At 44.6% G+C, this 27,680-nt stretch overlaps 1 protein-coding gene across 1 annotated transcript in view; it reads right to left on the reverse strand.

Annotated features, from left to right (window-relative positions):
* Positions 1-27,680, reverse strand: part of GRIN2B (glutamate ionotropic receptor NMDA type subunit 2B) — a 295,943-nt gene that overhangs the window by 98,970 nt on the left and 169,293 nt on the right. Inside the window, exon 3 of the mRNA XM_024733244.1 lies at positions 6,126-6,240. Coding sequence (XP_024589012.1) covers positions 6,126-6,240 — 115 coding nt within the window. The remainder of the gene's footprint in view (positions 1-6,125; positions 6,241-27,680) is intronic.

Below are 27,680 nucleotides of genomic sequence, written 5' to 3' on the forward strand. Positions count from 1 at the left end.
GGGGGAAAGACGAGCGGAGAGGCACACCATATGTATTGTCCTGCAATTCCGACCCAGACAGTCCCTTTAAGGTCTGTTTACCTCTTACAACCTGAAAAATGCATCATCATCATTTCTGGAAGTCAGTACTCAGAACACACCCCACTGCATTTCATTTTTACTATCCCCATTTTAGGAACGATTAAATGGAAGCAGGGAGCAGTGGCAATGAAGCAAATCATGAGAGGCTCTGATAAAGACAGGAGCCTGAATGCTCGTTGGAACCGCTTCTCTGTGCCAGACTATTTTTAATGCAAGCTGATGCATCTGTCCCCCTCTTACAGAGACTCACAAATGAAGCCACTCTGCAAACAAATATTTTTCACCATCCCCTACCCTTTCCAACTCACCATGCTGTGTGTGTGTGTGTGTTCCTCTTTATTTTTTTTTGGACTTTTTTTTTTTTTTGGAGTATAATTGCTTTACAATGTTGTCTTAGTTTCTGCTGTACAACAAAGTGAATCAGCTATATGTATACGTATATCCCCTCCCTCTTGAGCCTCGCTCCCAATGCCCCTGCCCCCATCCCACCCCTCTAGGTCATCACAGAGCACCGAGCTGAGCTCCCTGTGCTATATACAGCAGGTTCCCACTAGCCATCTATTTTACACATGGTAGCGTATATATGTCAATGCTACTCTCTCAATTCGTCCCACCTTCCCCTTCCACTCCTGTGTCCACAAGTCCATTCTCTATGTCTGTGTCTGTGTGTTCCTCTGTAAATGTTCTTCACATTTCTACATACCAGAGATATGTACTTGGCTTTCTGTGAATATAATTCTGATCCAGAGATCTCTTTGCTGTTCTAGCCCCCAGCCTCCATGGCTGCTTAGAGGCTACTAACATACGGTCCCACTAAAGGTTCACAAAAGCATGTACTATTCGTTTAAAAAAAGAGGTTGAGTAAATGTAGAAAATTTGTATACGCTTGGGAGTATTTTCAGAGCAAATACGTAAGACATTGCGAACTATGATCGCTCTGAGGAGGGACCTGGGGAACCAAGGATCATAGGTGATCAGAGGACATTCTTTTTACTGGATATTCTTTTGTATCATTTGACTTTTTACCACGTGCAGCTATTACCTTAAAAAATTACTCGAGGAGGGTGGGGACTACCAATTGGTATTTGTTGAATACTGGCTATGTTTCAGCCACTATTAACTGGTTTTACTATAATATCTCCTTTAGAGTTGGTTACTGTAAAATCCCCTTTAATTTGTATGACAGCCTTATGTAAAGCCCCATTTTACAAAAGGGAAATAGACCCCAGTAATACCAGTCGCTCTGTACACACAGCTGATAAATGGCGATGTGGGAAACTGAACTCGGCTCTCTCCGGTTTCTAAAACCATGCTCAGTCCCACAGACTATCCTGCCATCACTTGAAGTCTTTTGGAAGGAACCAAATTGATAAGACAGTAGCTTTGAGACGACTTTGTAAAAACCTGAAGGAATACTGTGAAATCCTATCACACGATTCACACAGTAAATCTTCCTCTTCCCGAGGCTTCCTGTCGAACACTGTTCGGGCGTGCCTGCCTGGAGATGAGCCCTCCCGAAGGCGCCCTGAGTCCCTTGCTGGTCCTCGGGGTGCTCAGTCCGTAGGGAGATGTACCTGCTCTTACTTGCTTTTCAGTAAACCACTCAGTCTACACGGGAGAGTCTCAGGTAGAAGCGAACGGTCACTACCAGTCACTGCTCTAACCCTCCTGAGCGTACAGATTCTTCATTTATTTAACAATTATCTTTTGAGTGGTCCCTCTGAGCCAAGCGCTCTTCTTAAGTGTTAGAATTACTGAGGTGAACTAGGCCCTTGCGCCCACACAGCATCCGACCTGGTGTGGGAAAGCAAGTGATAAACGAAACAAACAAGCAGACAAATGAGCAAAACGTCAGATAAGTATCTTGAAGCAAATGAAAATAAACCTGACTGGGTGGCTCTACCTCAGCTTGGGTCATCAGGGAAGGCCTTCTGAAGAGATGACATTTACCCCAATGACAAGAATGACGAATATGTCCTGGGAGCTACTGTCCTTACAAACAGAGTCGGGCTCCTTTTGTACGCTCCAGCCCTCACCAACTTCCATGCCATGCTCCGATTTATTTACAGCGTGAATACGTAACCTCAGAAGTTAGAGCTGGAAAGGACCCATCTCACGCCATGGTTCCAGACATGACGGCAGAAAGATCCAGAAAAGTGAAAAGAGCAGGTCACACAGCCAGTTAGGGGCAGCACCAGAGGCCAAAGGCCCCACCTCTTAACCCACGCCTCTTCCACAAATTGAGACCCATTCTCTCCTTATCTCCCCAGTGACCATCTCTTCACTGTAGAATCCTCACCCTGAGGGCCTGCCTCTCTGAAGTCTAAGTCTTCCCTGGACCACTGGGGACCTTCTGGAATGCTATCAGGAGTCCTAAGCATGCAGAAGGGTTCTGGGGGCCAAGGTGACAGCGGAAGAAAAGGTACAACTTCCCACGGTTCGATTTTACCACAACCCAGACATGCCCTAGACCTGCGCCTGGCATCCCCACCCTGCCCGCAAGGGCTTCCAAGTTTGGGAGCTGTGTGGCTCATGAACCTAAGGAACACTGAACATCTCTCTTCAGCAATGCTCCCTGATGTAACCAAGTCAGTATGAAAATGTTCTATTCTAGGATCCCAATCCCCCCAAAAGACTTTATCAAAAGATTACCCACAGAATTTCTTTAAATAACAAGCTCCCTTAGCACACTTAAAGTACGATCTATGCAAACTCAATCTACATAAAGATTTTATCTCCCCCCGCCCCAAAAAACGAGCTCTTGTATCAAGGGCAATAGCATAAACTTGATTCTTCATGACGGATTTTAGACTCTTGTATTATGTAATGGCTCTCGTTCATTCTACGTGTATCTATTGAGCTATGCAACACGGTCCTCCAGGTTGCCATGAGGACACGACAGTATAAAGACACAGCCTCTGTCCTCTGGAAGCATCACACATGCAACTCTAACACAGGCAGATGTGACGAGTACTACAACAGAGGTACGGACCAAGGCTACAGGGGATAAGGGAGCAAAAAATGATATCTTGGCCAAAGATCAGGGATGGAGACTGCAACATTTTAATTGGGCTTCAAAGGATGATTATGATTTGTATAATTGGACCATTCATTCCAGGAAAAGAAAACATCACGACACTCTGTACGGAGAACAAGACATACAAGGGTACATTCTCAGAACAGAGAGGAGTCCAGCGTAGCTTGACGGTGAGATGGGAAATGGTGAGGAAGAGAAGACGGGTGTTGGAAAAGAGACCAGAGCCTTGAATGCATGAATAGATAGAGTTTGGGCCCAATCCACAAACTGCAGAAGCTCTGAGCGGGTTTTGGGCAGAGAAAGAACTAGAATTGTGGCTTGGGAAGCTCCTTCTAGAAGCCACGTCCAGGGCTGATCTGAATGGTTCAACGTGGGCGTCAGGGAGAAGGAGGACCATTTAAAAAATTATCCACATGGTTCCCAGATCATATAGAAATAAGGAATAAATTCAAGAGTTAGAGTAGAGGGAGATCTGTTAAGGAGGCGTGGGATCCAACCCCCAGGAAGGAGGGTCTAGTTTTGGAAAGGGCTGGGGGTCCCGGGCCTCAGATTCCAGCCTAAGGAAGAGAAGGCAGTACACATGATGGGAAGTGGTGTCTCTTTAAGACAGGACGGTCGTGAGAGGGCCCCTCACTTGAGGCAGTAATCACGGGTCTACTGAATTAAAGCCACCCTAGTTGGATGTCTTCCGATCCACGTATGAAGCCTCCGTTTAACTCCTCTTCTGGAGATATACAGAAGCGCCTGTTGTACATGCCGGCCCAGACACTCCTTGAATGATTATGTCTCCACAGCAGCAGTGAAAAGCAGCTTGACTGGGGTAAGGAGTGGAAGCCCAGGGAATAGCCATTTTGGGACAAATGACAACTCAGGGGAGGGGCGGCAGCTTCAATCACGAACCCCGGGCATAATGGCAGGCTTACAGCCAAAAAGCCCTGATATGAGGAACACATGACAGACGTATGAAGCCTCCGTTTTTAATAACTCCTCTTCTGGAGATATACAGAAGCGCCTGTTGTACATGCCGGCCCAGACACTCCTTGAATGATTATGTCTCCACAGCAGCAGTGAAAAGCAGCTTGACTGGGGTAAGGAGTGGAAGCCCAGGGAATAGCCATTTTGGGACAAATGACAACTCAGGGGAGGGGCGGCAGCTTCAATCACGAACCCCGGGCATAATGGCAGGCTTACAGCCAAAAAGCCCTGATATGAGGAACACATGACAGATCGAGGTCTTCGGTTTGAAAGATAAGGCCCTGGGTCCCACCACCTGAGACACACATGCCTGGTTTCACAGGTGGGCATTCTCATAACCACCTGTCCACGGCTCTCTGTGACAAGACGGTGAATTTCACGAAGTTTATCTCTGGCTTCTTTTCCTGGCTACTCTCTTTGGAACTACATCACCTGGTTTCCATCCTAGTAGGAGCCATGCTGACATCCTGAAGTCTGTTCTCAGCCAACTGGCCCACAGCGTCTGCAGAGTCTGTAAATCAATGCTTCCCAACGCAATTCACAGAAGATGATTTCATGGGTAAAGGGTTCTCGTGATAAATCATTTGGGGAAATGCCAGATTAAATAAAATTAAAGATGTTTCTTTGCTGTAAGACACCTCTATTGGCAACAACATGGATGGACCTTGAGGGTGTTATTCTAAGTGAAGTAAGTCAGACAGAGAAAGACAAACACTGCATGATCTCACTTATAAGTGGACTCTAAAACAGAAGAAAAAGAAGGAAACCTAGTTCACAGATACAGAGAACAGACTGGTGGTTCGTCAAAGGGCACAAAGTTCCAGGTGTAAAATAAATAAGTCATGGGAGGGTAATGTACAGCATGCTGACTGCGGTTAATAACACTGTGTTGCATATTGAAAGCTGCTAAGAGAGTAGATTTTAAAAGTTCTCGTCACAACAAAAAAAAAATTTTGGAACTATGTATGGTGACGGATGTTAACTAGACTCTCTGTGGTGATCATTTCATAATATATACAAATATTGAACCATTATACTGTATACTTAAAACTAGTATAACGATGTATGTCAACTATCCCTCAGTAAAAGACACCTCTGAACATTCAAATGCTAATATGTTCTGAGAATCTCCCAGAGTGAGACAGAGTAGACAGCATCTCTCGGTCTTATTTACCTGGAAACCATTTCTCAGCAAAGCGTCTAAAGGCACAAGTGCCCTGCCGAACATTCTCGGGAACACCAGTGATGAAATTACTCTCAGCAACATTTGCATTTAACTAGGAATCAGGTATAATAATAAAAGCCAATACCTAGTAAGTGCTTACTATGTGCCAGGCACCCTTCCAAGTCCTTTACATATATTAATATATTTAATCCTTATAACAACCCTGTGTTATTGGTACTATTATTATTATCCCCATTTTTCAGACGAGGAAGCGGAGGCACAGAGAAGTTAAGAGATTTGCCCAAGGTCCTAGACAGACAATTTAGTGAGTAGAGGAGCTGGGGATTGAACCTAGGCAGTCTGGCGCCCACGTAAATTAACGCCTAATGGTAGAATTTCAGACACTGTGGTCAGCTGGCAGTGGGAGAGATCCTGAGAAGAGCCTTGCATGGCAAGCCTCCAGTCACAGGAAATCCAGACTTGTGTGCTCATAAATTAGGCTTCACAGGCCTCCCCAGGATACCGTGTAGGACACGACTTCTGAATTACCCCATGATTCGGTTTCTCCACCTAACTGTGTTATATGTTGCATGCACACTCTTCCATTAAAACAAAGTCACGCTGCAGACAGCACCACTACCAATAAAACAGAAATCCATAGGGACAATCATCTCTTGATTCACCAAAGTAGCAAGAAAATGAAGATGCAAGCTTGAGAAATGGCCTCCCCTGTGTTATTAAAGTATTGATCTCTTGCTCTCCAGCTCAGAAAGCAAAACCGAGGTGCCATTTTCCTCCAATGTGTTGCAGACTTTCCGATCCCCACCCCCTCTACTTAGTATGAGAATTGCCAAAGACATGTCCTACCCTCTCCCACTTCCTCTCCTTGTTCAGAAGTATGATCACCAGTTTCGGGTGCATCTGGTAGCCGTCTTCACTGAAGGACAGATTTCTCCCTTCAAAAGTCACATTGATCAGATACCTGGAAAGATAAAATACAGAGAAGGTTGAAAGTACGAAGAAGGTACGCTAGAACAAGATGGTTAGGAAGACGGAGAGAATGGGCTGGAGGCAGACACGTAGATAGCGGTACAAATACCACATAAAGCTTGTACCCCTCGGGCTCCCATCTGATGATCCAGTACCGTCATCCAAGTTTTCACATAATAGAAATGATAAGAAAAGACAGAAATTTGAAACAAGGGCAGCGGGTTTGACTTCAGTCTGCAGCCATGACTGAGCACTTATTTAGCCTTTTGAACATCAGTTTTTTCACGATCTGCCAAAAATGGGGTAATAAAGAACCCGCTCTATTAGGTTTGTAAGGCTTAAATTAGATAGCTCACCACGGGGCCTGGTGCAGAGTAAACTCTCATTAAGTGTTAACGATTAGTATTCAAAAAAGGAGCTGGAGGGCTTCCCTGGTGGCGCAGTGGTTGGGAGTCCGCCTGCCGATGCAGGGGACGCATGTTCGTGCCCCGGTCCGGGGGGATCCCACATGCCGCGGAGCGGCTGGGCCCGTGAGCCATGGCCGCTGAGCCTGAGCGTCCGGAGCCTGCGTGTCCGGAGCCTGTGCTCCGCAACGGGAGAGGCCACAACAGTGAGAGGCCCGCATACCTCAAAAAAACCAAAACAAACAAACAAACAAAAAAAAACCAAACAACAAAAAAAAAAGGAGCTGGATTAAAGGGCAGAGGTGGTAGAGACGACACAGTGAGCGTGGGCCAACACAACTTCCTGCTCAGAGAGCCTGGAGTTTAGGGTCTCTCCGCCTCCCAGAGATATGCCTACACTTTTGAACTCTTGCGATGTGCCTGCCCAGCCCATACTTCTAAGGGTTGCAAGATAAGTCCAGCAGTCAGGGATCTGGTTCCACGAGATGCATCTGGAAACCAGGGCTATTGCACTTTGTAGAGTGAACAGAAAATAGCAGGGGCGGGAGGTGGTGATGGGGGAGGAGGGAGAGACATTTCACAGAATGTTCTAGGTTCAGGCACTTAAACTAGCAGAAACTCTAATAATTAGAGTCAGACCAGTGGAGTTGTCCCCCTCTCCAACACCTGTGCCCCGCCCGCTCAGCCCATCCCCCTGCTGGCTGCTCCGACCTGATGAAGTTCCCGCACTGGGAATTCCCACAGGCGTGCCCATTCCAACAGCATTAGCGCGACTGTGCTGATGGTAATTTAGGTCCCTTTACCATCACGGCTCAAGGAATCCATAATGATTCGCTCTGTGCTCACATGACCTGCTACTCTGGAGCCTGGCACCTGGTGCTGCTGTGAGATGTGTCTCTGCTAAGAAGCAAAACGGGAATCTTGTGATTGTCCTGAGCATTCCAAAGGGCTTCAAACCTTTGACCAACAACGGTGTCCTACTACACCTGAAGGGCAGAAGAAGAACGTGCAGGAGGTAGCTTAAAGGCTCCTCTTTGAAGTCTTTCCATTCAACGGAACTGTGAGCCTCTTCTTTGATTCTTCCGGATAACATTAGGTGAAGCAACAAGGTTGCTAGGATGCCATGTCCTTCAGGCACTTCTAGAGATGACTAGGCATTGTGAACCAAATCCTCATGGACCACTTCTCACTTCTAGAGCCGCCTGGGATTTTTCAACCTGTCATTCCGGGGCGAGTGCAATCAAGAATACGGACCTCAAAAGAGTAGAGATTCCTAGAATCTCAGAATCGGAAGAGACCTTCACAATCAACTAGCCACTTACTTCTTGTAGTTTATGCTTCCCTTCTACATAATAAATCCAGCCCTCTCAGCTCTTCTTGAATACTTCCACTGATGGGGAGCTTATCACTGTACACCCTACCCTCAAGGCAGCCATCTCACTGCTGGGCAGCTCTTTTTTACCTAAAGCTGAAATCTGCTCCCCTACCACTCCTAGGTCCCTGTCTCCGCCTCAGATATTATACAGTCTTAGCCTAATGCTTCTTCCACATGGGAGCCCTTCAAGTATTTGAAGATATTTATCGTGTATCCCTTACAAAATAAACTTTAGTCTTTGAAGAAACCATAAGCTCAATTAGTTCTATAATTTTAACTTGATAGATCAGGGAACTGAAGCACAGAGAGGTCAAATTATGTGCCCAATGTTCTCCAGCTAATTGGGAGCAGAAATAACATTTTAAGCGCCATTCTCGATCCCATGCCCTCTCTAGCACCCCACCCTGATTCTCGTATGCCACAGCAACTTTAATATCCCTGGTTCCTTCATGTGGTCCTGCTATGCTACGGCTTCAGCTCCCTCCCTCTATCCCCTTGGCCACACTCTCTGGACACCTGCAGTCGGTAAAAGTGTAGCATCCCTGATTCCGCTCAAGCCTCCACCTGGCGTCTTCGCCATCCCCTCTGCTGTTCCTCCTCTCAGCTCGGTGCTGCCTGCTCCAGCCCGTCACTGCTGAGAAGGTGATACTCAGGTCTCCTGCAGTTAACAACAACTTCAACACTGCAACCGAAGCCCCATATGATTCACTTCAGGGAGTGTAATTACAAAAGCACAAGACACAATATTTTAAACTAACAGACCAGAATTTAAGCACCCAACATAACCAACTTGAAAAATATGTTCTTACGACAACAATATGGTGCGGCTTAGAGTAATTTCTGGAAGTGCAGAGAAGGTGTACAAAACATGTAAAAAAAATTAGTCCTGCCTCTTTTTTGGAAGAATGCAAGAGAGGAGGGGGAGACGGAGAAGGAAGAAAGGGAGGGAGGGAGGGAAGGAAGGAAATGGAAAGAGAGAGAGAAAGAAGTAGGAAGGGAGGGAGGGAGAGAGGGAAAGAGGGAGAGAAGGAGGGAGGGAAATAAATTATCTGGTTTAAGCACCCTCCTTTTCACCAGACAAGGCTCTGAATAATTCTGACTTTATCTAAAGTGCCATTAAGAATATTTCAAAGAAAGTGTCCATTTCAGAAGGCAATTATAAAAGAGGAGTTCCAAAAATCATGTAAGTAATAAGCAGCACGCATGGAATAAGTATACAGCCTCTCAAGATGACTTCTTTGAAAGGGGACAGCACTGAATTAAGTGGGTAAGTTGAGAAATTCAAACTCCGAGAAAATAAGCCACGTTCACGGGTAACTGCTCTGTAGTTAATTTCTCTAATTGTCCCTGCTCCCGCGCCTTTTGATTTCCCTTATACATTTCTCTCTCTCTGGAACGTTCACCCTCTTTCAGTTGGACATGTTCATTTTATTCTATGCTGACATTTCTCATATATTGTACTTATCACAAATAGTACTAAAATGTTACGATGATACACAAAACGCTCTTCTCCGAAGTATCCTTTAATCATTCATATCCTTCAGCAGTGTATAGAGTGACCATTCACATTGTGTTTTTCTGAGTAATTCCCTGAGACGTGCCAACATTTAGCTATTAGTGAGGAGCTTGCAAATATATACTCGCCTTGAGCAAGGATGCCCTTTGAATAGCAGAAAAGACCAATCCATTCATTGGTAATGAAAAGTGTGAACAAATAATCGGGAGTGTGGTCACTTTTAGACATGTGACCTTGGCCTTGAACCTGACTTTTTCCTCTTTAAAATGGAAACACTATTTTTTACCTCCAGCTTATCAGGTTGTGATGATTACATGAAACGGGGTAGAAAAATGATATAAACTATGACACAAATATAAGGTTATATAGAATAAAAAATAGATATTAGCCTGATTTGAGTATCTAAAGGCGAGGAACTTGCCTCATTTTTGACCTCAGTGAGTAAAAGTGGGATGATTACATTTAATAAGACCAAATGGTCCATGGAACACATGGGAGGAATGGAAATTGTATCTCACATATGGAGGATAAACTAGGTCAAATGGTCATATTAATTTAATTTCCATAAGATCTGAAAATATCCAACTACCTTTGAATCTGGCTGTACTTTGTCAATTTTGAATATTAATTAAATTAAAACCTCAAAACTTCCATGTATAAATTCTCAGTAAAGGATTAAACTACAAGATTAAGAGATGCCACGGCAATTCTGTTTTTCTCTAAAAATGTCATCCTCAAGTATGTAATCAGAAAACCTAGCTTCAAGTGGCAGCCATATTCAGAAGCTCTGTCCATAAAACTCTAGTCCCCTGGGAGGCCCATCAAGGTTTGGTACATAAAAATATTGCTTGATTTGTCCCTGGGATGCAGCAACCTGATGGCTTGCCTCATAAAGTTCTAACATTACACAGATCTCAGGTTGCCGGAACTAGAAGAAAACTTAGGAACTATCCACTGAGAACTCTCATTTTAGAAAGGAGGAAACGGGTCCCAAGACGCTACCTGACTTTCGCAGGTGACTTGCCTGTTCAGGACTGCAGTTCAGGTCTTCCGATTTCAAGTTCAGTGTTCTTTTCCTTACATCACCAAGTAAAGTGAAATCAGTGTCGCTGAGCCCCAGATGTGCCCCTTAGCATTCTCACATCACGTGCCATGCCCTGGTCTATGCAGACCCCTCATACAGACCGCAGAAAATAAAACCCATCTCATTTCCTGCCTGACGCTGGCTTGCGGAGAGTCTCAGAAAAGAACCCTGATGGGCTCAGAGCCAATACATTTGCTGCGTGTGGCCAGAGTCATCCTCCACTGGGTTTAATGGGGTCAAGCTGAGGTAAAAAGCCCTTGTGCCTCTTTGACTTTGACCATGCCACTCAGAGCTCATTTGCTGCAATGATTTAGCAGTACGCCCAGTGTGGGAGGTGTCGGAAGAGCTCTGCCAGAATTTTCCCAGCAAACCAAGAGCCTTGGCACCACAGTACTTATTGTGCCCTCCATATTTTCACAAGGCACTAGATTCTTTTTATGAATGTCTTTTAATGTGGTAATAAGAGAGACAAGTCTCTCCTCTCAGGCGATCCTTTCAATTTTCAGATAAGCAGATGAAGTCCAGAGGGTTCTGTGGCTTTACCAAGATCAGATGACAGGGCTGAAATGAGGATCCAGGTGTCCTCAGCCCCCAGACCAGTGATCTTTCCACACAACACCATGCCTCAAAAATGGTGGGGCTTCCCTGGTGGCGCAGTGGTTGAGAGTCCGCCTGACGATGCAGGGGACACGGGTTCGTGCCCCGGTCCGGGAAGATCCCACATGCCGCGGAACGGCTAGGCCTGTGAGCCATGGCCGCTGAGCCATGGCCGCTAAGCCTGCGCGTCCGGAGCCTGTGCTCCGCAACGGGAGAGGCCACAACAGTGAGAGGCCCACGTACCGGAAAAAAAAAAAAAAAATGGTGGAGTTTTTCATAGCTCTCAATTTCCATTCTACATTCTCAATTTCCATTTTCCAATTTCCATTCCATTGGAGAACTGGAAATTCTCCAATTTCCATTTGTTATTCAGAGGAAAATAATAAAGGAGGAAACACAGCTCCAGGGAGGAGAACTGAATTCTTGCCCCCTTTGTGTACAATTTCCTAGCTCTGAAAATCTGTAACTCTGTCACTGTGTCTTTGGTGTGTCACTTACCGTTTAAAGCCTGCAGCTCCCTCATCTATAAAATAGACTCGTTCAGACCATCTCACTTGCCTGATGCGGGAAGCACAGGGCTCCTTCGAGATGCTCTCTATCTCTACGTCTCATCTGATTAATGCTGTGGCTATTATATTGCTAAACTCTATCATCTAAATGACAAAACCACAGATCTTTCAAAAAGCTTTTCTCTGGTCTCTTTTTAACAATTACTATTTCATATGCATGTTTTCACTTGAAATAGTAGGAACAATTTCCCATGGGATTAGAAATAGTGGACTTAAAAACATTTAAAAGCTACTTAGTTAGAGACCAGTATTGGGGGAAGAAAGCAAAATATTTAAAAATTAGATGTTCCTTGTGATGGTTTGGTAGAGACTAAATAGAAATTCAAAATAATTAAAATGAACCCAAATGACCAACCCAGTACAATGTGGTCAACACGGCAGGCCACGGCCTGGGAACAATTCTCTCCTGTACTTACCGATACCTTCTTCTGGGATCAAACCCAGAAGAAAGATCTCATTAGTGAGATATCCTGCACTCAAATGAATGACTTAGACAATGCCCCTAAATGCTGGTAGGAAGAAAATAAGGAGAAACAGGAAAAAATAAGTTAATCGAAGAAGAAAGGAATGCAGTATGTACCGCGCACACACTCCATCACCAGCACCTGCAGGAACAGCAGCAGGCAGGGTACGTGGACCTGGGCTCCCTGGTGGCGCAGTGGTTGGGAGTCCGCCTGCCGATGCGGGGGACGCGGGTTCGTGCCCCGGTCCGGGAAGATCCCACATGCCGCGGAGTGGCTGGGCCCGTGAGCCATGGCGGCTGAGCCTGCGCGCCCGGAGCCTGTGCTCCGCGGCGGGAGGGGCCATGGCAGGGAGAGGCCCGCGTACCGCGGAAAAAAAAAAAAAAAAAAAAAAAAGAGTAAGGACCCTGCAGTCAGACCACTTCTGTTCAGATCCTAGATCCACCAGTTTCTAGGTTACGTGACAATGTTTTTAAGGCACACGCATTAGTTTATTCCGGCCAACAATGGTTTTCTTTTTGAGGAAAGGGATTTGAAGAAGCTTTAAAGGTTTCCTTTGGCACATAGGCATATATTTTCATATATAAAAATACTAAACCATGTTGTTGAACAAAATTAGAAATACCAGTTTCCTAAGCTGTCAAGTGTAGGCCTTTTCTCTTATTTTGCAAAATGAAACTTAGTAGAGAACGTCAGGAAAAACTAATTTGAAAAGTAGATTGTAACATTAATTTATAATTACTTGAGGCAACTTAAAAATAGTTTGTCTTCCAGTGGATTAAACATTTTCTCTGAAGCGGTATTTATGCCATTCATTTATTTTACAAACCATTCCTTACAAATCATAAAAGCTTCAAGTTTGGGCCAGTCCATATCTCAGTTATTTAAATTCTAAATTCATAGTGTTAAAATAATGAGATATTAAAATATCTTGAAGACTCTCTGATATAAATGTTTTCTACATCTTTATTGGAGTATAATTGCCTTACAATGGTGTGTTAGTTTCTGCTTTATAACGAAGTGAGTCAGTTATACATGTACATATGTCCCCATATCGCTTCCCTCTTGCATCTCCCGCCCTCCCTCCCTCCCTATCCCACCCCTCTAGGTGGTCACAAAGCACCTGATATAAATTTAATATACTTCCTCTCTCCTACTGGTGGTGAGGATTGGCCCCTTAGCAATCTGGCTGAGGGGTAAACGGTGATGTGTCAACTCACCAACTATTACAGTGAGAGAGTCTTCTCTGGCCCCTAGGCCTGACAATGAAATATTTCTGAGAGCTATTACCTGACTTCTGTTTCATGACTGAATGCCATGAATTAGATTTATCTGACATGAAAGAAAACAGAGAGCATTGTTGAGAGTCACCTGACAATCTCTGCTCAGATATAAGAAGGTAGAGAATATTTCATCTTCCTCCAGAAAGATGTTAAGTCAGTGAGCTCCGAGGGGCTCTGCCACCAGCTGCGATGGCCTCCTGTCTACTCTTTCATCCTCGTTTCTGTACCCTTCCACCAAGCGGGGTCAATGTGGCAGGCCATGGCCAGTGACAATTCTCCTCTGCATCGTTCCATCTGGGATCAAGCCCAGGAGCTTGTCCTCATTAGTAAGATACCCTACACTCGAATGAATGAGAAGGCCTGGACGATGCCTCAAAATGCTTAATGAGGAGTTGGCAGAAAGAAAATAAAAGGGAGAAACAGTACACCTGAAACTAACACAATGCTGTAAATCAACTATACTTCAATAAAAAAAATAGTGAAGATGGAAAAAAAAGGGAGAAACAATATATTACGTGAAGATTAAAGGAATGTAGTATGTATTAAACACACACACACACACACACACACACAACAGTACCACCAAAATGCAGTGCAGCGTGGTGTGGAAAAGCAAGAACACTGCGGTCAGATGAGCTCTGCTCAAGTCCTTGCTCAGCCAGTTCTGAAGTTGTGTGACCTCACGAGTTATTTAACCTTTCTTTGCCTCGGTTTCTTCACTATAAAGATATGAATAATAATAGCACTTACAGGACTGCTGTGAGGATGCATAAAGGACTTAGAGCTATACTACTGCATCTGTACATAATGAGCCTTAGGTTTGAGCTGCTGCTGTTGTTATTATGATGGTTGCCTTTTAAAAGAATACTGCCTGGATATCAGAGAATGTTAGAGTTAGTAGAGACTCCCGGATCACAGTCTGAGCTTCCATATTTAAAGAAAGGCCTGGGAAGATGCCGCTCTTCGGCAGGGTAAGTTCGGAGTCCAGGTCTCCCAATTTCTGGATCTCTTCTTTTCCATAAAAGCACATTTCCTCCCATTCCCACAGTATCCGAACTGCTAGGGCTTCGGGACATTTGTTTTGTCTCCTATGGTTGGTTCCCCCGTGAGGTATTCTGCAGTAGGGAATCACTTAACCGTACTACTTCCATGTATAGTTCACTTCCTGAGGAAGGCCAAAGGTGAGCTCACAGTTCCATAACTTTAGTCTAGAATGAATGACTCCTCCAAATGACCTCCATTCTGACCTCCTGGAAGCCTGACTGGAACACTGTGCAATCTCTTTAGAATTCCTTTGGAGGGGGCACGCTCCTGCTGGTGGGTTCCTTAGGGAACTGGCGATGCCAATACATCAAAAGTGCTGGACACCAGAGCTGTTTCTCCCTTAGGGAACTGTGCACAGGACTCAAGATGGGGAGGGAATTCCTCCCGGTGCTCGTGCCCACAGCCCTGCGTCACCTCTGCTACGGGCCACACAGGCGAGAGTGCGACGGGAAACCCAGGGTTATCGGAGGCAGTTCGCAAGGCGACACTCCCAGTGGGAGGGAATCTAGTAACTCTTCTGGGTAATGTTATCATCACTGGATTTTTTTTTTTTTCATTTTAAGTTCACGCTTTCATGTTGCATGTAAGTTAAAATCACTTCCTTTTTCAAAAGCACGGAATAAAACCCCTCTTCTCTTCCCTAGATTACGTGCGCAGTATACTGGGGTATAGCCCAGTGTGGGCTACCAAAACCAAGCAGGTGGGACCTTCCGAGAGAACATGCCAAGACAGGTCAAAGGCTAGCTGATCGCCGAGTGCACCATTTCTCCTTTATGCCCACTGATAGCGTGCGGGTGAAGGCTTGCCTGTCTGGTATCCATTTGAGCTCAAGAGCTGGCAGCCCTGCTCAGGGGCTATAGGTCAAAAGCAGCCGAACAGTGACTGGCACAGACTTCTCTAGGACATTCAACCCTGACGACCAGAAGCCTTTTCCTTCTTGTGAATGTTCAGACTTTACTGAAAGAAACCCTGCTCATATACGCCCTTGGTCAAGAATCCAAAGTGACCTGGGCATGACATCAAGGGAAAAGAATAAGGAGGCTTTTCTCTTCCTTTTGGCCTTTCTCCAGTTCCTCCATTTGTTCTTCCATAGGAGCCCATCTCTACCCTCTCCTCTACCTGAGGTGGCCAACAAAATGAACACACTGGCAATATCTCCATGCACATAGCACCTGCCCACTCTGTAGCTACGAAATGCTTAACTTCACAACTGTCCCCAGCAGCTCTACTGAAGGGTGGCAGAAGAGTTAAACAAAGGAATTAGTGAGATGGCTTCAGTTACAGGGGCTGGGAGTGAAGGTTATGAGGAACTGTCGTCCGTGGAAAAAGGGGGTTATGATTCAGTCTTCCAGTCTAACGGAAAGACCTTCAGGTAGAGATCTCTAGAAGCAATTACATTAAACGGGAGGAAAAGAGGATCAAAAGAAGGAAGATACCAGGGGCAGGGGACGGTTTCCAACAGACAGGATGCCTGGGTGTAGATGATGTCGTTCGGGGAGATGGGCGTCTCATAATGATCTCATGCTATGGATGCAAGACAGAGGGTGATGGGGGCTGTTGACTCATTCCAGCACACATCTCCGTCTTCAGAAGATGCAGTCACGAACCACCTGCCACAAGGATAATGCCCTTTCACATAGCAAGTAGAATGACTTATTGAGTCTAGGGTCCAAGGGAAGACCAGGGGAATGAAACGTACATGCGGCCCAGATGCACTGTGGAACATAATATGCGCGTGAAGGAAGTGAACTGTCGGGAAAGTTAGTTAGCGACACGGGGTTTGCTGATGTGGTTCCTGCAGCAGTCTGCAGAAGAGCTTTCTGGGGCTTCGGTTCAGTGAGAGGACCCACTCCTTAAAGTCTGCTTGGGTTTGAAGGTGCAGGAAATGTACATATATCCGTCAATAGTAAAAGGGATATCAGTGAGATGAAATGTATAATATACCTTATCAAGAAGAAGACGCCAAGATGGAAACTACAATGCGAAAGTGCTGATCAAAGGTTATCAACCAAACACAGCCTATGTTTCTAGAGTTTCTGTAAGTGCTGCTCTAAATCACAGTACTTTATAGCATGGTTTCTAGACCACGTTAGAGGGTCCAGGGGAAGATCAAACTTGTTTATTTCTTTAACTAATTTTAGTCAGTTACTTGGTTAAAGACACCCATTGATCTGTTCCAATATTCTAACATGGCTTGACCCTTAAGTCAGAATTTGAAGCAAGGTGGGGGCAAGAATTTATTCAAACCTAACTCCCTTTCTCTCTTTCCTGGTCCTTAAGAGGACAGCACCATGGACCCCAACTGTGTCTTCACAAGGAAGCTGAAAGAAACATGTAATCATCTCTCCCTGCTGTACGGTGCGGGGGCTAGAACTCTGCTGTTCCTTCTTTTCAGGGGATCCTAGCTCTTTCTCTCCCTCTGTAGGTTGATGTTTCCATGGAAACATGCTCTTTAATGCTTCTGAAATTACCATGCATTTATACCATTAACTCTTTGTTGGCCAGGGGAGGTCACAGAGATTTATTTTCCAACTTCTGCAAAGTAATTCCATTTTCTACCTCTTTTTACTGCAAACTTAAAAAAAAAAAAAAAAGTAATTCACACTTGATGCCCCGATGTCCTCACCAGCCCTCACTCCTTAACTCTTGCAGTCTTGGTTGTTGCCTCTATCGTTCTATGGAAACTGTCCTTAGGAGGTCATGAATAATCAAAGCAAAGTCAACGAAACCAAATCAGTAGCTTTGTTTCATCATCCTCCTCCTTGACATTAGACAGCTTCTAACAGTGATACTCCCACATTTTCAGTAACTCTCCTTTCCTTTGCTTATTTTTTGATTAAAGTAGGATAATTTCTTGGTTCTCCCTATATCTCCCAGACCAGTTCTCTCTTCTGTCCATTTTTGCTTGGAAATCCCTAATCTGGGGCACCCCAAGACTCACGTTTTCACTCCTGCTCTCTCCCTCTGAGACTCATTTGTAGCGAAGTATCAACCATCACCTCCGCACCAAGGCCTTCGAAATCCCCATCGGAGGTCCCATCTCTTTCTTGACCTTCAGTGTGATATTTCTGAGGGGACCGTTCTACCTGAATGTTCTGATACCAGTTCAAACGTAACATGGCCAAGGCCAGGCCAGGCTCCCCTGTCTTCTGGCAGTGAGACCACCACTCTCAGGGTTGAACATTCTGCCACACCTCTGGCTTCTCCCTCTCTGTTATGCTTTCATCTTTACAACATGAAGGTAAAGGAGAAGAGGCTGGCTGCCCTTATGAGCTGCTTTCTCAGAACCAGGCAAATCAGGTAAATCGTCAGCCGGAGTTAAGCATTATGTATAAAATAAGCTGAGGGATACTTTTTTCTCCCTCTTTTCAGAATTTTGTCTCCCCAAGCTAAATGAATCTCATGGCTTTCTAGCCTATAAGTAAAATTGCTTAGAAGCCATAGTTCTGCTCTGGTCACTCAGTTAAAAAAACAACAAAACAAACAAAACCCTCTAGCAAATGCTACCATGTTTTGAGCACATCCTAAGCTCTGTTCTGTGTGTTTTGCATTATTTGATATTGTCACAGCAGTGCTATACAATGATAGATCACGTTATAATGAAAGCCCAAGGTTGGTGACACTGGGAGTTGATCCCATTCGATTCTGAGTGGCTCTAAAACCCAGGTTCCTCCCACTAAGGATAATGTTGTCAAGAGAAGCAATGGTCAGGAGAGAGGAAAACAAAAGAGTCCCAAACTTCTAACATGGTAGAACCAAAATCTAAACCCAGTTCTGAATGGCTCCAAAGCCTGGGCTCTTAATCACTATTTATACCACCAAGCACCAGTCCATCAGCTGCTTTTAATTGTCCCTCATGCCAGCATCATAAGGGAAATCTTTAGGCAAGGGGGCGACAGACGTGGAAAGACTGGAGGCGCGTTGCTGGTCAGGCGATACGTTCATAGAATAACAAGAGAACTCCAGGTCTCTAGGGGCTGTCAATCTGTCATATTTCATAAGCACTAATCCAAAAAAAAAAGTGCAGAAATGGAATTAATTCGCCTTATAAGAAAACAGGAGACAAACCACAAAGCAGTAGCTTGACTGAACTTATAGAGGAATTAATTCTCAGATCACACTCTGGGAGGAAGTCAGTTATGAAAGCCTAGGACTGCATTCTTGGAGCTCTTGTTAGGGGCAGACAACAAGAGCTAGAATATTTATTTGGCTCGGATAAGATGGGGAAAAATTTTATCCTGCTTTGGCACAGAATATCTAAGTTCTCTCTGGACTTAAAAAATACAATATTGAAGTATTGCTTTGGAGCTACAATCAACTCTCAGTGATCCTCCATGAGGGAGGCAGAACCATACTTATGATCTGGACAGTCAAATACAACTATTACTCTTGGTACTAATTCCGTTCCATCTCATCGTGGGTTTAAGCTGCAGGACACGCCCCTCCTTTGGAAATGCTTCTAGTCTAGGTCTCATCACGCTGCATTGTCTTGGTTCTTCTCCTTCACCTGTGATTGTTCCTTCTTTCCCTTCTTTGCTGGCTGCTTTTATTCCTCTTTTCCCCTATTTGAGGTTTTGTAGGAAATTCACTACAGGGTCTCTGTTCATTTCAGCCATTCTCAGGGCACCAACTCTTCCTCTGAGTCCCAATTCTATGCCTGCATCCTAACATCTTTTTCACGCCCCACTTTCACCCCTCGATGGCCATGCCTGCTCGGATTTCCCCGTTACAAACTCTTAGTGTTGGCAATGGATTTGCTTTATCTTTCTCCTCAAACGAGCTGATTTTCTAATTCCCCTCTCTGACTGAGTTGATGTTCACCGAGCCTTTGGGATGGAGCCTGGCACACACAGGCACTCAGAGAACATTAACTGGCCTCATTCCTTTGGTCTTGAAACCTCCCAGGAGTCTCTGCCATCTTCCTTTTCCTAGTTTCCCACGACCAACGAGCCCCCCAGACAGTCCTGTTTTTAAAAAAATACTTCTTGCATCTGTCCCTTCCCTTCGAGTCCCATGACTTTCATCCTAGACGAGACGTTTATCACTTGATACCCAGACACCTACAGCAGCCCTCTCCTGGGTCATCTTCTCCCCAACATCAATCACACACACCTTCCAAATACCACCTGCACTTCATCTTACAACAAGACTTCTTAGGGTTATGTCACTGCTAACTCAGAAATCTCCAATGGCTCCCCACTACCTAGAGGAAAATTCTGCCCATGGTCAAGGTACTCTCCATCCAGGCCCCATCTATCTGTTCTCTATATGAACTCTTGCTAAAGCCAAGTGGCTTCTTCACTGTCCCCTGAGCATTACCTGCATTTTCCTGTCTCCCTTCTATTTTCTCTCAATTGAGTACAACACAAATCTCACTCATGCTTGTCGTCTCAGATCCAATTTTACCCTCTCCCTATACTTTCCTGACCATGCCCGGCCCCTCTCTGCTCCTGCCCTTTCTAGCCTCCAGTCCACATTTTCAGCATTTGATTTATTGTTGACCTGATGTCTTGCTCCTTTTTGTTACTCAACGTTTTATGCGTGTGGATCTTGTCTTCCATGATAGACAATACACTGTTGGAAGGTCAGTATCAAATCTTGCCCTTCTATTATCCTTTGCAGAATCCAAATTAGTGCCTTGCTTGTGGTACATATTCAATAAATACTTACTGATTTGTTTTTGAACTTCTAGAAGACTAGTCTTGAAGGCTTCTCCTCTGCTTTCTCACTTCCCACCCCTCACACCCACCTTTCTATGTCAAACCTCTCTCTCTCTCTCTCTCTCTCTCTCTCTCTCACACACACACACACACACACACACACACAGGGCTGGAAATGTGCATTGGTATCAGCATTGAGTATTGATTCCCTATAGAAAGTGACTCCTCCAATAATTGATTTAAAAAAGAATAACTTCTAAAGAATATACACCTACAATCTTTTTTTTCTAAAAACAATGAGACAAAAAGTGGGGCTGATTTCATTTCTGCACAAGCTCTTTTTAAACTTCTCCCCTTTGGATGTTCTTCCCGTTACATTGTCCATAAAACATATACCTGCCCATGAGAATCACCTAACTTACTCAAATCATATTCCATAAGAAAGAAAAAGAAATAAAATTTCTTGATAACAGGGTTGCTGACAGTGATTTTTTCTTTGAAAAATAAAAGCACTGGGGGGATCTGAAATATATGTAAAAAATCATACTGGGGTGTTCTCTACCAATGTAAACTCACTTTGGTAGTTTAGGAACGGAGAAAAACAGAACTCATTTTGTTTATAACATTGAAGTGAGAGGGTCTTTAAAAAAACAAAAACCAGAAAAGCAAAAGAATTTACTTGTTATTTGTTTTCTAGTATTTTTCAGTTTTAAAATTAAATTAAAAACTTAAAATGTCCTCAGTGGGGGAGGGAGATAACTTCCCCCCAATGTTCATGTGGTTTAGGCACACATAAAACCCCTCCCTCACCCCTTCCCTCTCCCCAGCTCCCCACACCCCCACAGCAAGAGCAGAAGAGAAAGAGAAGCCACCTAAGTGTCCATCGACAGAGGAATGGATAAAGAAAATGTGGCACATGTATACAATGGAATATTACTCAGCCATAAAAAGGAATGAAATTGAGTTATTTGTAGTGAGGTGGATGGATTAGAGTCTGTCATACAGAGTGAAGTAAGTCAGCAAGAGAAAAAATACTGTATGCTGACACATATCTATGGAACCAAAAAAAAAAGAAAAACATGGTTATGAAGAACCTAGGGGCAGGACAGGAATAAAGACGCAGACATAGAGAATGGACTTGAGGACACGGGGAGGGGGAAGGGTAAGCTGGGACGAAGTGAGAGAGTGGCATGGACATATATACACTACCAAATGTAAAATAGATAGCTAGTGGGAAGCAGCCACATAGCACAGGGAGATCAGCTCGGTGCTTTGTGACCACCTAGAGGGAATGTATAACTGATTCACTTTGTTATACAGCAGAAACTAACACACCATTGTAAAGCAATTATACTCCAATAAAGATGTTTAAAAAAAAAAAAGAGAAAGTGAGGGTGAATATTCAGATATTCACACTAAGATTTTTTCTACATTTGGCCCAACTCTTGATAACCCAGGATGTCAATATCTGCCGAGATGCCTATGGGTCAGTGCAGAAAATGCACAAAGTGAATTATTTCATGGGTGGGAAATCAGGAGTTGAGATAGTTCAGGCTTTCTCCTTTGTAGATAACACCAGGACAGGAAGAAGCAGTCCAGGTGGAAATCAGAAACGTATTGTTAATAAGTCTCTCTGAATTTCCCCGTGAAAGCAGAGGAAAGCTAATTTGATCAACACTTGCCTGAATTCCCTCAAACTCTTGGGCATCCTAGCATAACATAAAGCAATTTAGCATTTGAGTCAATTTTCTTCCCTCTCTTCCAGTCACTCCCAGGTTGCTTTGATTACAGGAAGTTAAAACACAGTCAGTGTGTCTGGGGGCAGAGCGGCAAAACAGCCTGAAGAAATGCGGTGTTTGATGTCCTCAATTATAAGGGGGTGAGGTTGGGTGTATAAGAGAGGATGGAGGGAGTGAGCACATGCTGGAGAGAAAGGAAGAGATGAAGAGGAGATGAAACAGCATGCAGTACGCTGGATAACATCTCCATGGCAACCACAGTCCACGCACAGAGAACTGCCAAAATGAGTCAAGATCCAAGTAAGTAGGTGTTGGTGGAAAGAGGAGGTAAGAACTCAGCAATGGACAAAAACCGGCTAGAGGAGATGAATTCTCTTTGTGAGCTTAACTCTTCTTCCCACTTCTTTCTCCAGCCACACTCAAAGCTCCCGTTTGGGTGAGAATGCAACTGGAGTTTGCCTGCTGTCAAGTCCGAATTTTACCCAGGAAGGTCTTGGGATGGCAGGAATGAGGCTTAAGAGGCCCCAGGAAAGCCAGGAGAGAGAGAGAAAAAATCCTGAGTGAGGTGAATTAGATCCCTGTAGCCATTAGCTCGTTTTCTTAACTCTTTCCAGCAATGTGCACAGAAGGAATAGATTTGTTTTCATTTTTCCGTTGGCCTAAAGAGGGGAAACAGCATGGATGGAGATACTGTTGGGTGTGTAAGACAGGTACAAAGTTCCTACGTTGGTGTTCTAGGCTGCCTGCCCAGTGGGGAATCTATCCCTGTAACGGGAAGGAGCTTTGTCAAAAATAGAGTCAGGATGTCCCTGGAAAAATTAGGTGCTTGGAAAGATCATTTTCTGAGAATTTGAAAATTACCCAGTAAATAATGTATAGTCCTTTCTGTATAACTTTAGGACGTCACATATAAGAACCACCAAGAGCGCCAGGATTTGGGGGCGTTTGTGCCTCGTGGCGAGCCCTGGGCTAACGCTGGATGCATGTGGGGCTTCTCCACACAGGATTACACCTGAGTAGGGGCCCTGCTGGGTCTCTGACACTCACCTGGGGAGCCTGTTAAAAAACATGAATTCCTGAGCCACACCCCAGAGACTATGCCTGGGATGAGCCTGAGAATGTGCATTTTAAAGCTCCCTGGTGGTTCTGTTGTGTAGACAGGTAAGGAGACCATCCCACGAAGCAAAGTCCCTCCCCCACTCTCTGGTGACTCCCCTACTCTCTGCCTTGTGGGGAGGCGAGGCTTTCCTCACCCCTGAAGTGGCAGAGTCCTCGTGCCTGGTGGAGAGTTACCCCTCGCACGCTCCCCAGGCCAGAAAAATGTCATTCTGTGTTGAAAATGAGTGTGAGACCAGCGCTGGTCACCAACTACTCCTGTGAAGGAGAGTCTGCTCTTGGAATCACTCTTCTGTAAATGTTGGAGGGAAAGGGGCAAACTAGGCAGAAAGGGAACATAGTTTACACTGAAGGCTTAGACAGTTAAGTGAGAATAGTTAGGTTTTAAGGTAAAATAAATAGCTAAATTTTGAACGAGAAGTACAGCACTCTTAATTCTCCTCTAGACCCACAGAGGCACTCCCCTGCATCCTTCCTTGCCCAAAAAAAAGGCATTCTTGATATCACTTATCTCAAAACTCAGTTCTCTTTCCTTTCAGTAACACCATGCTTCTGATCCCGATTTATACTACCAAACGTCTGAAGAATTGCTTCCAAAACTAACTAAATCATATCTATAAAAAGTAAAATTTACTAGGTGAGGTATCTGACAGGAGCAATGTCAAGTTTATGCACCATAAGATCATGGAGCCCTAGGATATGTCAGACACTAAATACAGAGATGAGTAAGAGAAGTTCCTGGCATCTCCTAAGCGCTTACTCTGTTACAGGTGTTTTGCAGATGTTACCTTATGTGATCCCATGTTACAGATGAGGAAACTAGGGCTCAGAAAGGTAAATAATTTTTTTCAAAGTCATGGAGCTAGTAAATGACAGATGGAATTAAAATTAAGGTTTGTCTGATTCCTAAATTATACTTTTAAAATCTATCACATGAGCTCTTTCCCACAGTTTTGGGTACAAACAGAAATGTATATACAAAATTAATATTGTTGATCACGTGTCCACTCTTCCCGTCTATTTCAATCCCTGAACAGGCACATGGAATTATCATGGGGGAAAAAAAAACCAAACGCCCTCTTCTGAAAAGAGATGAGAGGTGTCTCCCATTCCTTTGTCCAGGGCTAAGGAAAGAGAAGAAAGCCTTTCCATGAGTGGAGTAAAGGAATATATACATATGTTGGTCTCTCTTTGCCTTTCCTTTTGTTCTTCCCCTTTCATAAGACTTGAGGCTACACCACATACACCTGAGAGGTGACTGACTGTCTCTGAAGAATGAAGAGGATTGAAAGGGCTGTCAAAGAGGAGGAAGGAGGAGCCCAGTGCTTTGTTGGAAGCCGCAAAAAAATCCCTCCAGCAGCAACACTGCCCCACTCCATTCACGGAAACAGACACGAAAGAAGCATTTATCAAGGAAACAAAAGCATCTGCATTTGGGGGTGTGTCCCAGCAGTGGTACACTGTCAGGATAGTAAAGCCTTGCAGGAAACGTGCAGCACTTCACTCACCTGCCCCTTCCCTCCTCTCTGCCTTTCCTAGTGCTGGAATGCCACTGTCCTATCTCTCAGGAATACAGCAGAGCAATAAGGGACCTGGTAAGGGGCACTGCTGAGGAGAGGGAAGCCCCACAAATACAATGTGTCAGGTACTGTAACCACCTTACAAGGAAGGGAGGGCCCAGAGGACACAGGGAAGCTGGGTAGGGAAGGGGCTTACGGCTTCACAAGGGGGAGCTATTTTCGTGGCTCTTAAGGAATGAGTTGTTTATCTGTCAGAAGAGAGATGGATGGAGAGTCCAGGGACTGTGTCACATGCCTAGGCAAGTGTCTGTAGGAACGTTGGCGCTGTGGCCACAGGAGAGGATGGAGGAAAGGCAATAAGGTCGCTGGAGTGGAGAGAATCAATGACAACAGCTTTAAGCCTGGAAGGAGCGACTGAGGCCATGTGAAGGTCTTGAACATGAATGAGGCTCTATCCCTATAAGTAAGTATCCAAGACAAGTCTTCAAACGGGGCAGATAAGTGATCCAATTAGTCTTTCTAATTAAATTTTTTGTTGAGAACAATAATGCTTGGCGTGAAGCCAAGTTAAGGGGCTCATAGTCTCGATAAGAGAAACCATGTGAATGTGAAGCACAGGAGTGGAAGTGGCGACGGAATGCAGGAGGACAATGTAAGGGACCCTGTGAATGGCACGGATGGACGTGGAATGCGAAATGTAGTGCGTTTAGCTGCATTACCTGCCCCCTCTCATTACAGGGAGAGAAAGTACAGCTCTGAGCTCTGCAGGCCACTCTCAAGGCACGGCACCTTGCATTTAGGACCTTCCTGATTATAACAACCGCCTCCTTAGGACTTCAGGCTCAGAGGTAAACTGACTGGTTCTTATTAAAATTAGAAGAGGAAGAAGAAGGGAGACAGACTGGTAGAGTCACGAAGGAAAGGGAGCTTGGAGCGTGAACAAAGACCAAGATGGGGTGTAGCAGAGTCATTTTGCATGTTGGAAGGTCATGCTGGCAGGAGTGGGGAGCCGGGGGTGCATAAGCAGCCTGTCATCTATCTGATGACATTTATTTGGCTACCTTAGGAGCTCCCCATCTTCAGGTTTGAGAATTCTTCTTTTTTAAATTGAAGTAGAGTTGACTTACAATGTTGTGCCCATCTCTGCTGCACAGCAAAGTGACTCAGTTTTACACATACAGACACTCTTTTCTTTAATGTTCCTTTCCATTATGGTTTATCCCAGGAGACTGAATATAGTTCCCTGTTTTGTACAGTAGGACCTTGTTTCTCCTTTTTAAATGTAATAGCTTGCATCTGCTAACCCCAAACTCCCAGTTCATCCCTCTCCCTCCCCGCCCCCCTTGGCAACCACCAGTCTGATCTCTATGCCTGAGTCAGTTTCTGTTTCATAGATAGGTTCATTTGCGTCATATTTTAGATTCCACATATAAGTGATATCATATGGCATTTGTCTTTCTCTTTCTGACTTATGTCACTTAGTATGATAATCTCTAGTTTCATCCATTTTGCTGCAAAAGGCATTATTTTGTTCTTTTTTATGGCTGAGTAGTATTCCATTCAGGTTTGAGAATTCTGATTCCTTTTACCTTTGTGGAGTCCCTTTAACTGTTTCCATTGTTCTTGCCCGGATCCTCTCAAAACCACTGCCAGAATATAAGATGATATTTAATCCAAAGTCCACAGCCTGACCTGTCTCAAATGTTAGCATGCAGAGATATCAGTTTGCACTCAATTTGAGAAAGTTGCCCTGGGTGATTTTAGAATCTAGCCCACCACACAGTCTCACCCCTGCAGAAAACTTCTACTTTACTGGGTGCCTGACCTGTGCTGGGTGAGGAGAAGGATTGCACACCAATTTGATACTTCAGTGAGCTCGTATGGATGCAGGCTCACTCTCATCATGGGGTCCTATCAGAGGACCACGTTTAAATCATGGCTCATTGCGGTTCCCAGCTGTATTTTGCGGCTGTTTTTCTGCACGGCAGCTCTTCATCAGCTGCACTAATGGAGGACAGGGAGGGCATGCATAACCCAAATCACTAGATAACTCAAACCTCGTTGTAGGCAAAGGTTCACAGTGCTCCCCCACCGAGTCCTTGGTAGAGCGCTCTTATCAAGAGGCAAAACTTAATAATGCTTTGCCTGTTCTCTTTGCGCCTCCATACCTGCTGGTGGAAGTCCTAATGAGCAGCAAAATGACCAAAACCCAGCAGGAGGGGGCAGGGGGAAAAGCGAAAGACCTAGAAACTTCACAAAGTGGATAATAAGTGCCTGAATGATGGGCTCTTAGAAAATCGAGCCCTGGCGGATGAGGCTTCTTTCTTCCCCCCAAATACAATGAAGACAAACCATCAAGCACGTTTGCTCTAAGATGTAAATTCGGAAGTGCCATGAACTACCGCACACAACTCAGAAGCGAGGCAGAGAATGGGGAAAGCCTCAGTTTTCACTCCTTAAATGTGCAACCATAACCTTAAAATTCATCCAATTCAGGAAGCAGCTTGTCTCTAAATGTGATGAAAAAAAAGAAAAAACAGTCTATTGAGTCTATCGGGGCTTCTGACACACTCACAGATGGTGCAATTAACATCCAGCTCAGCCCATATTCCCATCGTGCCCCTCGCCCCCTTGTCACTCTACTGGCTTTGGGCAACACCTGACTTCATCTTTCCTTTCATTCTATCTTTTGTTTTCTCTTCTGTGGGTTCTGTAGTCACTGGAGGGACTTCATTTCACTTGACAGTGACACTCTGAGAGCAGGAACTAGAGCGGAGAGGCTGGAAGGATGCCCTGGCCCCCAGTTCTCATGCCGAAAGTTTCTTTCCAAGATATTGTTTAGGGAGGATATACCCACCAATTAAATATTGTCTTTTAAAGAGATCGGAAGCAAATACGGCCAACGTTGACTTTCATTAAATCTGCAGTGGAAGCATGGTATCTGAGACAGTATTTTCTGTACTTCCCTGTACAGAAAATGACTTAAAGAATGTCACATCTTTGAAAATTAATTAATTAATTTAATTTTATTTATTTTTGGCTGCACTGGGTCTTCGTTGCTGCA

Source organism: Neophocaena asiaeorientalis, unplaced genomic scaffold (assembly GCF_003031525.2).
Source record: "Neophocaena asiaeorientalis asiaeorientalis breed wild unplaced genomic scaffold, Neophocaena_asiaeorientalis_V1.1 scaffold150, whole genome shotgun sequence".
Taxonomy (NCBI): domain Eukaryota; kingdom Metazoa; phylum Chordata; class Mammalia; order Artiodactyla; family Phocoenidae; genus Neophocaena; species Neophocaena asiaeorientalis.